Below are 17,647 nucleotides of genomic sequence, written 5' to 3' on the forward strand. Positions count from 1 at the left end.
TGGTGGGGAAAATACATTCAATTTATTTTTTTACATGTGAGATTGTTGATTTGGTGGCTGACTGGTTAGTACATCTACCTCATAGTTCAGAGCTTGTGGGTCCAAAACCAAGCTGTGACCTTCCTATGTGAAATTTGCATGTTCTCCCAATATTAGCGTGGCTTTTCTCCTGCTACGTTGGTTTCCTTCTGCATTCTAAAAACGTGCATGACTATTTGTGGTGAAAATACAATTATTACAATTTTAGATCTTTATTTGAAACAACATACAAATATTTTTTTCCCACAATCAAAAATGGAGCAGAAATTTTCCAGTTGAACTTTAAGTATTATATATATATATATATATATATATATATATATATATATATATATATATATACACATATATATGTGTGTGTGAGAGAGAAGAGAGAGAAGACTGGGTTGAGGGGTGTGTGTGTGTGTGTGTGTGAGAGAGAGAGAGAGAGAGAGAGAGAGAGAGAGAGAGAGATAGCTCAAATATTATGTGACAGATTAGTGTTGGTCTTTTTAAAGACCATCTCATTTTTCATTTTTTTCAATGTAGCAGGGTTAGAGTGCCCTCAGAAGTATTTGGGGTTCTTTTATGAATATTTCAGTAGATCTTAGAAAATGAGTTTTTAGGTAACTTTTGGGAGAATTCCAATAGTTTTAGGGAGTATCAAGGTCACTTCTAGGGAGCAATTATGTAGGTTTAAAATATGTTTGGGAAATTTAAATAACATTTCATTATATTTCATATTCATTTAACTATGAGACTTACTGAGTATGTAACTTTTAGGGACAATTTCATCAGATTTACTGAGTACTACAAGGTTATAAGACCGTTTAGTTTAGGGGCCCCAGAATTTGGTTCAACGCCCCTGTGTATAACTAGTGCGCTTGTTATCTTTTACGTGTTGTGCAGCTACTACGTATATTGAAATATGGTTGTATGTCAATTAAAAAGATTTGAACAACATCGCCATCTACAGGTAATTGTATGTATATTCCAAAGCGCCGTTCACGGTACACTTTCTGAAGATTTGAGAGCGCGGCTAGTGCTTCGGCATCATTGGTCGTTCGAATGAGCTCGTGTTTATGCGTCTCGACCAATAGGAAGTGGTTGAGCAATCCCGCAGCTATGGGACGGAAGCATCGACAAGCGTCCCAGCACGGGTGATGGGATGCCAATGCTTATCCCCTCTGTTTACATCACACAGTAACGGACAGCTTCGGAAATTTATTTGTATTGAGATGATTGCCGAGCGGATCAAAATGTCGCGGACTGCATTCCACAACGTAAGTATGACCTCTATTCTCATACAACTGTTTCTTTCGCAAGGCCATCCAGCAGATGTCAGCCGTTTCCCAGTTAAATGGGCCATAGTGTCGCAGCAACGTGAGGCAAAAACAGGACAGGAAATATGACAGAAATAAGACGAGGCAGAGAAATGGTCCTTACCAAAAGATGTATTTCATTTACAAAGGCGTGGAACGTGACACATTTTTTTTACATTCCCACTAGGCAAATCAATACACTGTCACGATTCAAGTGAGATTTTGTCATTTACCATCCTGTTTCTTCCCATTTATGTATTGTAAAGGCACTAATAAGACAGTTGTCTTAATAAATTAAATACACACATACTTTAGATCAGATTTTCCCAACCAGTCTGCCGTGGCTGGGTGCCATAAAAGATCAGTTATGCCCTGGAAAATTATCAAATTTCACAAATTGGTCCAAAAAGGACTTCTTTACTACAAACAGTGGATCTTTTTTATTTGTCTATGCCAGCGTCGAATAGTGACCGGCAGAAAAAAAATAAATCCACTAGTTACCAATAAACGTGTACACAATCCACTTTTTGTGACACCTAGTTGACTAATGAGCCATCATCATTCAGGAACAACTTGGGGTTGAGTGCAAATAAAAGTATGTATACTCCAAATATAATTCAAACAATAATTTTTCGACATTAAACTAACATTTGCATTGGGCTGAAGATGGCAGATGGAGCAAGTGATGATACTGAGTTGCAATAGGCTGACGCTAACATGACAGATGGTGTGGGACTAGGAGGTCATGATTTGGGAAAGACTAGCATGTCCAGTGGAGATACAAAGTCTGCAGTCTGCACACCTCTTTTCAAATGCAAAAGCGAAAGCAAGATAAATCGCCCCCCCCCCCCCAAAAAAAATAAGGAGAAGTAAAAATAAAAAACTGGGGTAATGTAGTTGCACAAGTACACAGTGTGCATGCGCTTTCATAACTGAGCATTTTCCTGTGTTTAAAATGAACCATTCACATTCAAACCCATGTTAAATTGAAGTTGCCACCATTTACAGTACCTCTGATTAACCCCAAATAACGTTCAGAAGTTTTAGTTGGCTTTTCTTGAAATATTTTAGTTTTTGAGCATTGGACTGAAGGTAAATCATACTGGATGTCATTTATATACTGTATCTAATGCATCTAATTTTAAGATTTAGTAAGGGACATATTTTAAAAGTTACTGGTACCAATGTCTCAGGATTATTATTATTTTTTTGCATTAGTGCAACATTCTGAATAAGTGGTCTATCCTGTGTCAATACTGTAACTTAACCGATGATCTCCTGCCTCTCACCTCAAAGTCAGATGGGATAGGCTCCAGCCCATCACCAAAGAAACAATAAATTGAACTTTGGGGACACCCTAACCTTAATATCCAATGAAATCTCAGCTGAAGTTGACTTTAGATAGATCAGATTTGGGAGTATGCTCTTTTTACAGTTCACCACTGAGAATGAACACGAGACCAAATTAGCAAGCAATTAAACTGTGATTCAAACATCTTGATAAACAGCCAGCCTTATTCTCATCAAATGTTTCACTTTTCCTTAAAAAAATGAAAATAAAATAAAATAAAAAAGTTTACATACACGGGACATACACGGGACTCTAGTTGTATGAAAACCACACTTTAAGAAAGATATATTTAACTGGCATATAAGTAACTTGAGGAAGTCAACGTTTTGTTGCGGGGTGTGGGCATTGACATAGATGCATATAGTTTTGAATGTCACCGTGTTGTGCAATCTGTGCCAGTTAATGTTCCAGCAACACTTAGAAACAATGCGAGTAAATGTTGCAAACTACTTGAGTAAAACATTATACCATATTCTGACATTCAAACGTAATCAATAAACCTAAACCCATATAATTATTATAATGGCACAGGGTAAACCAAAAAAAGGCCTTTCAAATATAATACTTGTCAACCCCTTTGATCTCAACCACCCTTCTTGTCTAAATTTACACCTGACGCTTTAGACATGCTTTACAAGAAGTGAGAAGTGAAGATCGTGAAACCAAATGAAGTCAGCTGGCACTTCCTGAATGGCGAGCATGATTTGGTCACTGCGTGACTGACAGACAGAATTGTGTTTCAAATTGATGTGAAAGATATATACATAGTTTTACTTAAGTAACTTTGGTATATTAGCATTCTTTTGACCAAATAAAACCATGGCATAAAAACAAATTATGAACTTGGACATTTTTATTAACGCGATTTTATCATCCATATGGAGGACATAATGTAAATAATAAGTGTTTAAACAGAAGGAGGTGGTAGTACTTTCATGGGTTTATGTTTGTGAGTAACGTTTTGGATTCTAGCTGTACAGTTTTAGCAAAAACGAAATCACTGATTTTCACACCAAAAATACTATGTGGTGTGACAGCCCAGTGATCCACCCATTTTAGGTAGGTTGCAAGGAGCTTGTAAAGAAATGACACATTCGTATTCTGATTTTGTCCCCATAGTATAGGGAAGGGCTTCTCAAATAGTGGGGCGAGCCCCCCTGGAGGGGTGCGGTGCAATGCCGAGGCGGGCGTGCGTGACCCTGGGGAACATGCTTTTTTTCCGCCGTACTACAATAAAGTGTATTTGCGCATCCACTAGGGGTGGGGAAAAAAATCAATATTGCAATAAATTGTTGCTAACTCTGTAGCAATAAATAATCGATAGCCTGGCGGCAATATCGATATTTCAAAACAACGCACATTTACCTCGTCATCACCGTCCGTATTTAATCTCTCCGGTCCTGTCTGTGGGGGCGCTAATGCCGCAAACGGTTCTAAAATAGCCGGGATCAGCGGCCGGTGAAGAGTGTGAAGAATTTACAATAGAAAAAGAACTAATGCAAGAATGGTGGAAAACCCCAAAAAACAAATCAAATTTCAAGAGTTTCCACTCGAAAGTGTGGCGACACTTCACTTTTTACGAGACCGGTGACGGGAGAACACTGGATAAAGAGTATGCAATCTCCAAGAACTGCTTTGCAAAGGTAAAATATAACATCAACACTACGAATCTGCAAAGCCACCTCATTCGCTATCACGGTTACTACTCGCAGGTGATAAAAAAAGGCGAACCAAGACAGCCGACAATCACTACTGCTTTTAAAGCAAAGTTTCCCTTTGGTGTGTTCTTACGTCGGAGCATGTCGTACAGTTAGTGTTCCTCAAGAAGAATATGCCTTGATGTTTCCACTGGGCGGGTTAACGTAAAGCACTTTAATGACAGTTGATACTGACATGTCAGGTTCAGAAAGCAGTGCAGTGTCTTGGTTTGCATAAAACATGTTATTAATGTTTGTGCACTTTAATTCGTCCAGCTGTAGCTACAGTGTTAAGACTCAGCGGCAGTGAGGTACTTTGCAAATGCACCTTTCTTTGTACTTTGTACACGTATTGGCATTGAAAAAAAACATTTGATGTTTTCATTTTTATGGCCATTTTTTTCTTTTTTAGTCACATATCTCGTGCTATAATGTTGAAGAGATTTCTAATTTTATATTGAATATCGTAGACATTGTGTATTGTGATATTATCGTTATCGTGGGCCACACATCGTCACAGTATCGAATCGTGAGTTACCCGTATCGTCCCACCCCTAGCATCCACTCCACTAGTTAGCAGTGGCACTCTCCTAGCCCATTGTGCGCAGCAAGTATTAACTCTACGGTGTAGGTTTGTTTTGCAACGAAAATGCTATTATTTATAGTTGTGACGGAGAGTGGATGGTGGAGTGGGGGCGCAAATTCTTTTCTTCTTGCTAGGGGGGGGCGTAACAGAAAATAATTGAGAAGCACTGGTAGAGGGGATTATGACGTCCCCACATGGAACATATACGATAAGCAAAAGGAAAGCTACTTTGCACTTTAGCTACTAGTTTACTTCGCTGCAAAATATGGTTGATAACTTGTACAAATGTGGGTCACAGCTTTGCCAGAATTGGAAAATGCAGGTCCCAGGGTGGCAACAGTCTCCGGAACCATTGTTCTGGACTATAAGACACGCCTGTAAATAAGCCGCAGCAACTGTAAACAAACAAACAAACAAAGAAACATATACAAGCCGCACCAGGCATAAGCCACAGTTTTCTAAGTTGAAAAAAAAAAGTTGTTTACTGCATGTACAGAACAATTCTGTACTGTGAATGAACATAAAGGTAACATAAACTGATTGCTAAAACAGTGCCTTTTATTAACACAGCAACAACTTTGCGAATTAAAACAGAACTGACCCAAGAGAAAAAAAAAAATCGAGATTTATTTAGCGTATTTTCTGAACTATAGCTCGCCCCTACCGGTGAAAGAAAGCTGCACCGTTGTATTAGCCGCATGGTTCAAAATCTAGGAAAAAACTAGCGGCTTATTGTCCGGAAAATACGGTAATTCATTAAAATTAGATTCCAGAGTAGATTTGGTTTAAGTTATTTTCTTAATGTATTGTATTAATATAAATGACATGGCTTTTCTGATTCAAGTTGCGGAAAAAGGTCATGATGGTTCAATCCTCAATTGCACCAATCATCTCGCAGTATCCTTGAACATCATATTGAACCGCCAGTTGTTCCTGCGGTGATATGATAAAAAGTGTGTTTATAGGTTATCAATCCTTGTATGATGACAATTAGTAATCATTCACAACAGAAACAAACACGTTATTAAGTAAGTCCTGTGTACTGTTCATTAAGCCCACTATATATTGCATCTGTATTTTTTTTTTTAATATACTTATTTTATCTTATAAATAAATGGCATTACCTGGGCGCCGTTGTACCTTATTAGTGCCGTTTTTCATCTTTTATCATAGTTTATCATGGTCGACTCCAAAGAAGTTTGATTGCATTTAATAATTATTTTTTGGGCATTGTCCCAAAATGCACTGCAAGAACTAAGTCTTTAGTCTTAGGTATTAAAATGGAATTGGTCACCACCAAAAGTGGCTTAGAATTCATATTTGAAACAAAAGGTATCACGTACAGTATAGTTGTTCCCTAATTGGTGACTTTTGAAACTTTTAGGGCACGCAGGCCAGTTTACTTGCCTCAAAAGCAAACACCCAAAATCCTTAAACGATAAAATGTCACCCCCAAAAAAAGTTGAATCGATCGACCTTTTTTTACTGTCATAATTTTGTGTTTGTTTTTTCACTTTTTCTATGGCTCCGTGATTGGCCCTAACATGTTGCTCAGTGTTCTTATCAGAAAAGGGGGAAGTAAAAACATCCATTTGTCAAGGAAGTCTTTGAAATAAGGAAGCTTCAGAGCGCCACTTTACTACTGTTCACATTTCAACGGCACATACTGTGTCTTCTTTAACGGTTACCAGCTGAATTGCACTATGTTGCTTGCAGTGTTGGATTGCCTGAAAAATTGAAGAGGATCCATTCTGATTAAATTCATCAGAACAGGACATAGAGTAAGTATAAAATATCAATTTATTTTATCTTTTATTCTCTTTATGTTTAATCTCTCAGTCAATGATTTTTGACACTCTATAACAAATCATTCTGAGGAAAGCTGGGTGGGAGATATAGTTACACTTAATTTTGACCCTTTGCCGCTGTAATTACAGTATTAGAAAATTAAAATGTCACATTATTTTTTCACGGTTACTGATGTTTCTTTTGCTAACTAAAAATGCTCCAAAGTAAACCGTTGAAGCACAATACAATTTCTCTGCATTAAATTAAGAAAAATCCGATCATCGTCCCTCTTTTTTCTGCTTTAATGAAATCTGTCTTTACTTCCCTTTGCAAATATTGTTTTGATAATTGTTGTAATGTTTTCTATACGGCATAATTTAAGAAACTGCTTGTGTATAAAGTGATCGATCTATTATCAGGGAAATCCATTGAAATTAATTGCAACCGGCTCTGGGCTGTCCAAATTGGATTGGATGTTAGTAATAGAGCTTATTTTGTAACCAGAACGAAATAACTCCTGTTCACAAGTTACCCTTTTGCGAGCCGTCACAGATGGCATCGGTCACCCACAGGAAACTAACAGTGTGTATCACCCTTAATGGAGACAAGTGGTCTTATTCTTGAAGGGTCCATTAATTGTTTCAGATAGATGACAGAACAAACATATACAATAAATCTTTTGTGAGCTGCCTAGTTTCAATTTCTGAGAGATGCATGTTCTGAAATTTAATAACCCAACCACCGCACAACGTTTCTCTCTCCATGACTCATCATCTTGACTCGGTGGGACAGCCACGCTTACCACTGATGATATTCCTTGAGAAGTGTAAACATATCTTTTTCGCCTGGTATCCATCGGTGTTAGTTGAAGTTATTTTTGCAAGATGTAGTGCTTATAATGCACATCAAGATACATTCATTTTCTTTTGTTAAACACATGAGGACAAGGACATTATACTGCAACTCTTTATTCTTTTGCACCTGGAAATCAACTCATGCTAGATTTTCTGGTTGACATCTTGGGGCTTTTTCCTGAGCTTTTAAGAGTTGCCTGTTTGGTTTTCAAGTGTTTTGTCATACCTTTAAGTATCTTTACTCGCTTTTGCTATCTCCACGTACTTCTATGGACCGATGACGTCTTCCATTCTTTTTTTGGAGGTGACCTTCCTTGTATTTTACATCATGCTATTCATATGGCGTAATTTCTCTATCTGATGTTTTTTTTTGTGTGTGTGGCAATGTTCCATCTTTGTTCAATGTGTTGCCTACTAATAATTGTCATTAATTGAAATATGAGATTTTTTTATTCTGGTATACGATTTTCACACAGCAGTCTTGAATGGCGCCCTTTGTGACCACTGCTAGCGAGTATTACTCTAGACAACCATTACATAACATATGCATAGACCCCTACCACTGATGCCACAGCCATATTGAATGTGGCAAAGTGAAACGACTTGAGAAGATGCTTGCTCTTTGGAAATGTATAATCAAGCCAGAACCCACAGTATTTATGCTTAACATTTGCTTTTGATTTCATTATGTCATTGTAACAAAATTTTACAATTAAAACTTGCCGATTTGAAAAAAATGTAAAAGAAAATTAATCTTAGATGTTCAGGGGCTTTGTGGCTCCTGTGGTTTCGTTTATGAAATGGTTTAAATTGCTCTGTAGTTACCGATCCCAATGTAAAATGTCCCCCCTCATATCCCATAATATGATTGTGCCAGGGACAATCAATGCATGTTGTGGAAAAGCTTAACGTCGCCCAATGTCTGAAAACTGCAATCAATTGTCACCAAAATTTATTGACGTCTCTAATGATCCTCACTACAACCTGTGAAAATATTAGAACAATTGCCTCATTATTTCTGAACTTATAATGATTGAAGTGTTGTGACATTAGCAGGTGTAAGCTTTTTTTATGCTTATGTTTAAGCATTTTTTACTTTTCTGCGTGCTTGTTCTCTTAGGCTTTCCTTCACGTCGTGCCGCATTAAACAATACCACACAACAACCTAGCAGAGTTACGTTGCAAAAATGAACTGACCAAGAATGAAAAAAAAAACAGGGAACTAAGTAACGGCAAATTGATGAGGTAATTAGGTAGACAAGTGGCTGGAGGGAGCTGATTGGTTGTCACAAGAGACCGCTCTGACGAGTATGAAAAAAAAACATAATGAGCAAAACAAAACATGAAAAAAGAGACACGGGGAAAACTAATCCAAACAAAATTAACAAAAAAAACAAACAGATCATGACATAAACAGATCAACTTTATGTGCTTAAGACTAATGGCCCTCACACACACACACACACACAAGCCAAATATTGAGACGTTAATGTCAAACTACAGATTATAGAAATTGCAATGCATGCCCTTTTTTTTAGTAATATTAAACCATTAGCACCCTGTAATTAGCATGATATTATTTGGACCGTCTTCATCCAATGTATTTTAGCATTGATTTTCTTCATTTGAGCTAAATATGACTGACCACTTTTAAAAAGAATTACATTGCAATAAGATTTATTTGTATTTTAGGTGAATAATATCACGGTAGTGCACCTTCAACCTTGGGAGTGGACCTTTGAAAGGCGCCTGCCATCAGTTGGCCAAGATGGCTGACAGGGTGAATAGTCTGCCATTCTTTTATGGCAACATTGCGAGAGAAGAAGCAGAGGAGTATCTGCAGCAGCCGGGTGCAGGTAGTGGCTTGTATTTGCTACGGCAAAGTCGAAACCATTTTGGAGGTTTTGCCCTGTCTGTATTACATTCTGGCCGCTGCTACCACTACACCATTGAAAGAGAAGCCAATGAAACGTACGCTATTGCTGGTGGTAAAAGCCACAGCAGCCCGATAGATGTGATCGACTACCATTCCCAGGAGATGGACGGCCTTGTGTGTCGGCTGAAGAAGCCTTGCAACAGGCCCAAAAACATGCAGCCTAAGGTGGGACCCTTTGAGGACTTAAGGGAAAAACTGATCCAGGACTATGTAAAGCAAACCTGGAACTTACAGGTGAGACTCTAATCAAGTGTGTACAAATGTTTGCCTAAGAAGGCACTATTTCCTTGTTGAAAAAGTTAGTCTGAATCGTAACTTCTGCGAGCAGGGGGCAGCTCTGGAACAAGCCATTATCAGCCAAAGGCCGCATTTGGAGAAGCTGATTGCGACCACTGCTCATGAACGAATGCCCTGGTTCCATGGAAAAATAACTCGAGAGAACTCAGAGCCGAGGCTTCAAAATGGCTCGCGTACAAATGGGAAATTCCTGTGAGTATTTTGCCAATGTCTGTCTTGACTCTTGATGGTTTGCTCTAAATGCGGAGAGGAAGTTTGATAAAACCAATCAAAGCTATATTTTATTATTTTAGTCAAATGCTGCACTCCCATCATCCAAAATGATTTCGGAGGGCAAAATACAATATTGCTGTGAATTATTCAGGTAATTTAGTACACATTTGATAATCACTTGACATGCAATAACATACGCAGAGAGAAATGAGTCTGCTTGGTTTATGTAGCTAGCAGAGTACTGTAGTTACTGTATTATGCATACCAGGAGTACATTGTAAAAAAATTCTGGGTTGTTTCCAGAACCGACTCACTTGGATACTTAGTTTGATCTGGCAGATTGTGTTAAAGATTGGATTTCGGCCAGTGAAGCCATTTTTGTACTGACGTTGAAGTAAATTTAATGTAACATTCTTAATAAATGGTGGATGCCTGAGTGTGTAACTTTGTTCACCTTGAACACAGCGATCACAGTTCAAATCTTGTTCAGCGCAGACGGCCTACCCACAGAAAATGGGTAGGTCATGTCAGCAAGGGTATCTGGTTTAAAAACTGTGTTAAACATATCATGTGAGTGACTTGCTATGGCAACTCTGACAGGGAAAAATTGCTTCTTCTTCTTCTTAGATAATGTTCATGACAACATTGATAAACTGGTAACCAATTCTTCATACTTTCCCATCAGTCTGGGTAGTTTTTACCCATAGGTGGATCAGAATATTGGGTCCTCAACCCAAGGCATTGGGTATGAATAACCCAGCATTGGCATGGGTTAATTCTTTCACCCTACTTTTGACCCAACAGTTTTACGAGTGCAGTACTCCATTTACATAATGTTGTTATAATGACCAAATGCAATCAAAAGTTATTGTTCTGTCTGATTCCCATGAGATTTGTTTCTGAGTGTAAAACCTTTGCTGCAACTCCAGCAGCTACCAACCATTTTCCACTCAATGTGAGTGCGGATTATATTGGCTGGCAACCAGTCAAGGATGAACCCTGCTTATCGTCCAACAACAAACCCTGCAGAATGAAAAAGAAAAAGAAAAAAAAGGCATAGACCAATGTAGTTTTGTCGTGTTTTTGTGCTTGTCTTGCTGGTGACACCAGCAAAAGCAAATCAACAGAATCAGTTATAGTAAAACAAAGTAGCAAAGGTTCAAACACCTGACCCTTGAATCAGTGGACAACCCAGTCTACCAAATGAACCAAAGCAACTCGGCAATGCTAACAAACTGTTGTTGCTCTGCAGGTAGCTGGGGACGCCAGTAAAACCAGCTGGTCACCAGTTATCAGCAGCTCCTGGGCCCAAGCAACATGCCAATCCTGCTGGGCGGCGGTAGCTCAGTTCATAGATCGGGTTGCCCATTGACAAATGTGGTTGTTTGAATCTTGGCTGTTTTTTTTTTTTGCTTTATCTGCTGTTGCTGTTTTGCTCTTTCTAGTGACACCAGCAAAACCAGCACAAGAACACAACAAAACCATGCTGGACTATCTTATTATTTATTTATTTATTTTTTGCAGGGTAGTCATGGATGGTGTTGTGTTCAATTGACACTCAATGATGCTATGAATGTGAGGGAGAATAGCTGTCTGTCTCTACAGCTCCAGCTGTTGTGAAATGTGCTATATAAATAAAATTGTATTGCGTTGTATTGAGAATGCTCACTGTGATGGACTGTGGGCAAGTCTAAGGCGTAGTCTGTGTGTGTACAACAATATTGACATTGACAGTTGTTGTTTTAAATATTTAATAATTGCAAGGTAATATATGCTCAATTGGGGCCTCAGAATTACCCAAATACACACTCTAAAATTGTTTACAAAGTACAGTGTATAACAGTGTGGCAAATAGTGAAGTACATATCTTCCTTTTTTGAGAACACAATGAGAAGTGTTTTTTTGGCCTTCATGCTTCAGTTGAGAAAAAGTCGTGGTCGGTTGAAGAAACAGATCACACAAACACATATAGGCGGACAGGCGGTTTCCGCTCAGTGCTTCCTGAAATAGCCATAAAAGAGGAAGAATGACAGTACGCAATGATGTGACTGTTAGTTCTCTTATGTCACCAGATATTCAAAAGTGTTTTACTTTTACATGTCCTAACTGTATGATTTGATTGAAAGACATGATATGTCTGAATCCTCTTGACAATGGATTTAGACCAGGTGTGTCAAACAAAGTTTTGTTGCGGTCCACTTTTAGTTATGGCTCCCTCTTTGGGCTGTTACGACGGTTAAACCAAATTTTTCATTGTTTCATCATATTATTACATACAATATACACAACAAATTGATGGCTGACTAGTTTTGAAATCAGAAGTCAATACAATACAACAAGTCCAGAATAATAGTTTGTTTTAATCAATTAGTTATTGTTCAAGTTAATGTTTGTCATGATCTGTATTTGTGGTTTTTGTTTTACTGTTTATTTTTATGTTTTTTCCTTGTGTGGTGTGTCTCGTTATGCTTATTGTGTCCACCTGTGTTTGTCTACCCAAGCCCCATTGTAAACCAATCAGGTCCTTCCAACCTTTTGTGTGTTTTCCAGGTGCTCCTCGTTGTCTTGTCAATTTGTTTGTATTTAGTTCCCTGTTTTCTTTGAGCTCTTGTTGGTGCATTGCCTTTGTCTGCTGTCCTTGTCAGATGACCATGTCAGTGTCTAAGCCCGTTGTCCTCCTGCCTGTCTCACTTTACTTTCACTTTAGTCAAGTCCTTGCATTTTGTTTCTCCCAGTTGTTTTGTACTTTTATGTTTTTTGATTAAATACCCTTTAAGTTTCCCTTGCCTCGCTTACCTGCTTTTTTGGGTCCTCCTCTTCCTCGACCTCCACCACAACCTGACACTGTTAAAGAATTTTTTGTTTTTTTTGTTGCAATTTCTCAATGTTATTATTCTTAGAGGACAGCACGGTGGGTGACTGGTTACCATGTCTGCCTCACAGTTCTAAGGTGGAGGGTTTAATTCCGTCTGGACCCTTCCTGTGTGGCGTTCATGGCGTATGTACATATATATATATATGTATATATATATAAGTGTATATATATATATATGTGTATATATATATATGTGTATATATATATATGTGTATATATATATATGTGTATATATATATGTGTATATATATATATATATATGTGTATATATATATGTGTATATATATATGTGTATATATATATGTGTATATATATATAGATGTGTATATATGTATATATATATATATATGTATATGTATATATGTATACGTGTATATATATATATATATATATATATTTATATATATACATATATATTTATTTATTATATATATATATATATATATATATTTATATATATACATATATATTTATTTATTATATATATATATATTTATTATATATATATATATATATATATATATATATTTTAATATACCGTATTTTTACGGCCATAAAACGTGCTGCATCAAAGGGCGCAACACCAGTTGAGGGTGCTATTTCCGTATTTAATGCATATACTAGGCGCGCCGCACTACAAGGCGCAAGCTCAGCTCGGAATCAATGCCAATAACACTGACTCTAACCAATAAGAGGTGTCATAGCAATACGTCTACTAGACAACGTCAGGGGAGGGACTTCACTGGTCACCACACTCCGTAGAGTCACGGTTTCAAATCAAAACCAAAAAAAAACTCAGCATACAAGCAAACAATAAAACAAAGAAATAAGATTAACACAAAACATGTATCTCTCATGCCATCTATATACCCAAAAGAAATAAAAATAACACAAAACGATTATAGCAATGGCTTCTTGGGAGCCACTCAGACTCAGCCAATCACATGGCTGTTTAGAGAGATGTGCATGGCTGTTTAGAGAGATGTGCTGTTGTGCTTTGGGCTTTTTGCAGTCTGTTGTCTAAACCTGGGACGTTTCTTGCTTGCAATCACATAAATGATAAGACAGACTACAACATTGTGGACAGCTGCCCTTTTGTCCAGCTTTCTCCTACACCATCACCCAAACACCATAGTCACATAATGTATTAGTCACAGTCAATTCGAAGCATAGATGATTCAGACTTTGACCAGCAGAGTGTGCTAAAATGCACGCCGAACATCCCAATGAGTAAAAGGGTTGTTGGTCGAGAGTGATGCTCAGTCCATATAATGGGTGCATCGCTTTACAAGGCGCCTCGTTTGTTTTGGGGAAGATTTGTGACTTTTAAGTGTGCCCTATGGCCCGGAAAATACAGTATATTTATTTATTTATTATATATATATATATATATATATATATATATATATATATTATATATGTATTTGTTTTATATATGGATTTATTGTTTATATATATATATATATATAATTTATTTATTTTTTGCATTTATTTATTTTATATATATATATTTTGTGGGTGTTTCGAATGTGCTCTGCTCTGTAGTATTGTTCAAAACAAAAATGAAGAAAAATGTCATTTCATAATACTGCCTGGCAGATTGACACTCTTCCCTATTTTCTTTTGTTTAATTCCTTCTCTTGATTTTATCTTGTATTCAGCATCCGACAGAGGGATGTGAATGGATCCTATGCTCTTTGTTTATTACACGAAGGAGAAGTGATGCATTACCGCATTGACCAAGACAGAGGTGGCAAGCTTTCTATTCCAGACGGCAAGAAGTTTGACACTCTTTGGCAGGTAAAAAATGTCTTTCTGATTTTGTATAACAATCTTGTTAATATGCAGTTTTGTCAATATGTAAGCATTTTTTAAATTCATGAATAGATGTAAGCAAATAATTTAGCAATTTCCTTCCATGAGAAAGATGCCAAATAGAACATTAGAAAGCAAACATTTGATTTTACCTTGAAGAACCCAACATTTTATAAATCAATACAAAATATATGTTTTTGTTGTATAAAAATGATCTTAAGACTCTTTCTATATACCAGCTGGTAGAACACTACTCATATAAACCAGATGGCCTGCTGCAAGTTCTCACTGAACCCAGTCCACGACCTGATGGAGATACAGGTAGAAACATATGTATACAAAGCTGCTCTAAAAAGTACATGAAATACAAATTGTAGTTGTCAAAAAGTTTTCAAGTCAATCAAACCCTGATATATTGATTACAAGTACTCTTGTTCATATCTTTTAGGACAGTCGCTGCTACAGGATACATCTGGAGTTGGTTCTATATTTGTAAGTTTTATTTGCGTCCTGTGCAAGCTTCTGGTGCCATTCATATATTTGTACATACTTACAGTACAGCGAATTTGTCCCAGACAACTGAAAGTTGTTAAAGGAAAGTAGGAAATGAAGTGAAATATGTCCCGATATGCTTGCCAACATTGTAGTTCTGAGAATTCAGTGGAACTCTGATTGCACATGAAAATTTTCATAAAAGAAAAATAAATAAATGGTGCACGCCCATCTTTTTGGGAGGAATATATAACATCATGCAGGTTTTTCCAGTCAAGTTTTAACATTCTGCATTGGCACAGAGTCAGCCCTGTTAGAGTCTCTAATGACACCCTCCTTGCAAATGACACTGGAGTTTATGTGTCTTGTTTTTTTGGCCCTGACTGCAGTGCTTGATACAGTAGACCACAGTGTTCTGTTGGCTCTTTTGCAGCACCAGGTGATGATTTGTGGTAGTGCTCTCGAATGGTTTGGATCCTATTTAGCTGGCAGGACCTTTTTTTTGTAGCCTTGATTGCTCTGAGTTGGTGCTTGGTCCCAGAGCGCCTTGTCCATCTCTCCCTATGACCGACCAAAGCCAACCGATTTGAAATTGGGTTTGAAATTGCACAGACAAACTGGTGTTGTTGTTGAATCCATTTTTTATTTTTTTATTTTGTGCAGTTCAAGCCATCCCCTTTCTCAACAGCATTTAGAAACAGTAATGCATGCTTTTGTTTCATCCCGGCTGGATCCATTTATTTTGGAGTCAGCCAGTCCTCCCTCCACCGTCACCAGTTGGCCCCAAATGCCGCTGCTTACCTCCTAACTTGCGCTTGTCGTTGACTTTATGTTCATCCAAGAAAGATTTTAACTGCTTGTGCACCAACTATTCCAGAATTTTTGAAAAAAAAGCAGCCTGGAAATGGGTCTAAAATTTGACAGGACACCTTGATTGAGCCCTGGTTTCTTAAGCAGGGATTTAACTACAGCATGTTTAAAATGTTGGGCACTGCACCAGATGACAGACTGCCATTGATAATGGCCAAAACAGATTCACCAATACTTGAACCTGAGAACCTGAAAACCTCCTTAAAGTGAGGAGGAACGGAGTCATAAGGGAAGCCAGTTGGCCAACCACATCTTCCAAAAATGACAAAGAAGCCACCCCAAAGGAATCCAACACTGCAGAACAATGTGGACAGAAGGGTCTAATGTGGCCTTTGAAACGAGAGCCCTGGTTTGAGCAACCTTGTCCATAAAAAAAACTCTAAGAATGTACTGCACATTTCAGCAAACGAGTCTGTGCAAATTGGCTATCGAGGCTTAAGTGCCGAATCTGAATAGAGTAAGTTTGCCTGAGGAAGACTTCCCAAGTGTTCCCATTTGGACTCTTTTCACTTTCCTTTGGCAACAATGCAAGTAGTATTTTAGGATTTGACGAAGAGACCTCTTTTTTCCATCTGAGCTTTGCAGCATTCTTTGTTAGCTGCGTGTGTCTCCCCCCCCCCCCAACCCAAAAAAAAGGAAACATGGCTATGGTCTTGCTTTTGGACGCATAATTTTTAATGGAGACATAGAATCCAATATATAACAGTAAGATGAGTAAAACCAAAAGCTTAGTTCCTCTGTATTTAACTAGGGAACACAAAGCAGATCAAAGCTCTCAGAGAACCGACTAGCGGTGAGGGAGGGGTTGAAAATCCAACTGCTGCACTCACTGCGCGGTAAATGAGAACTTAAACAAGCGTGTGTTGATGTGGCGATTATGCACTGTTTACATTTAAAATAAACAAAAAAAAGTTTTTGAAAAAGATTCACCGTTTCTCCACCACGAACTGAAGTTCTCGAGGCATCCAAGTAAAAACATGCAAGCAGTAATAGTTTGAGCATCGCACAGCTCTCAAAGGCGCCAGTCTGAGTCCCAAATCAGGTAGAGAAAATCCAGGTCATTGGAAAGACATGGCTCCCTCAGACTCAACGTTTCTTTTCTCAACGACCGGGTGTTTAACACGCAGTCCTTCTGGGAGTACGAGGGATGAAGCGAAGCGAGTTTCATAAAAATGTGTTAATGACATTGAAAAAAAAAATCTTCATTGATTCTTCATATGAGTCACAGATAACCTTCTCTGACTATGACTGTTTTTCAGCAAAATGCAGCAGAAGGATTTCTTGCCAAATTCAAAACTGTTTCCATACCTGGCCGCCAAAAGGTAATGTAACACACCTCCTGTGTGGAGTTTGCATAAGTTAGCAAGTCATATATCAGACTACAACATTGGAACACGTGGCCTTCACTTCAAACATAAGATAATATGCATTATGTATTAAGGAAAATAATCCCAAATTGTAAACTTTTGGTTTGAAAATTTCATTCTACTACATTTTGTTGTTGATTTGAATTTGATGTATTGTTCAGACCTA

At 37.8% G+C, this 17,647-nt stretch overlaps 1 protein-coding gene across 3 annotated transcripts in view; it reads left to right on the top strand.

The window, feature by feature from the left end:
• Nucleotides 1-1,133: 1,133 nt before the first annotated feature.
• syk (spleen tyrosine kinase) overlaps nucleotides 1,134-17,647 on the top strand; it is a 28,829-nt gene continuing 12,315 nt past the window's right edge. For 2 of the 3 annotated variants that reach the window (XR_015839738.1, XM_088281255.1), the window contains exons 1-7: nucleotides 6,576-6,755; nucleotides 9,309-9,786; nucleotides 9,881-10,041; nucleotides 14,599-14,737; nucleotides 14,992-15,073; nucleotides 15,201-15,244; nucleotides 17,374-17,436. Coding sequence is in view for 2 of the 3 variants with exons in the window: in XM_088281255.1 (XP_088137381.1) it covers nucleotides 9,385-9,786; nucleotides 9,881-10,041; nucleotides 14,599-14,737; nucleotides 14,992-15,073; nucleotides 15,201-15,244; nucleotides 17,374-17,436 (891 nt within the window). In the remaining variant the exon portion in view is untranslated. Of the gene's footprint in view, nucleotides 1,302-6,575; nucleotides 6,756-9,308; nucleotides 9,787-9,880; nucleotides 10,042-14,598; nucleotides 14,738-14,991; nucleotides 15,074-15,200; nucleotides 15,245-17,373; nucleotides 17,437-17,647 lie in introns of those variants that run through there. The other variant, XM_088281256.1, reaches the window with a different exon arrangement.

Source organism: Idiotropiscis lumnitzeri, chromosome 18 (assembly GCF_059441095.1).
Source record: "Idiotropiscis lumnitzeri isolate Australia: NSW breed Sydney's pygmy pipehorse chromosome 18, RoL_Ilum_1.0, whole genome shotgun sequence".
NCBI lineage: Eukaryota > Metazoa > Chordata > Actinopteri > Syngnathiformes > Syngnathidae > Idiotropiscis > Idiotropiscis lumnitzeri.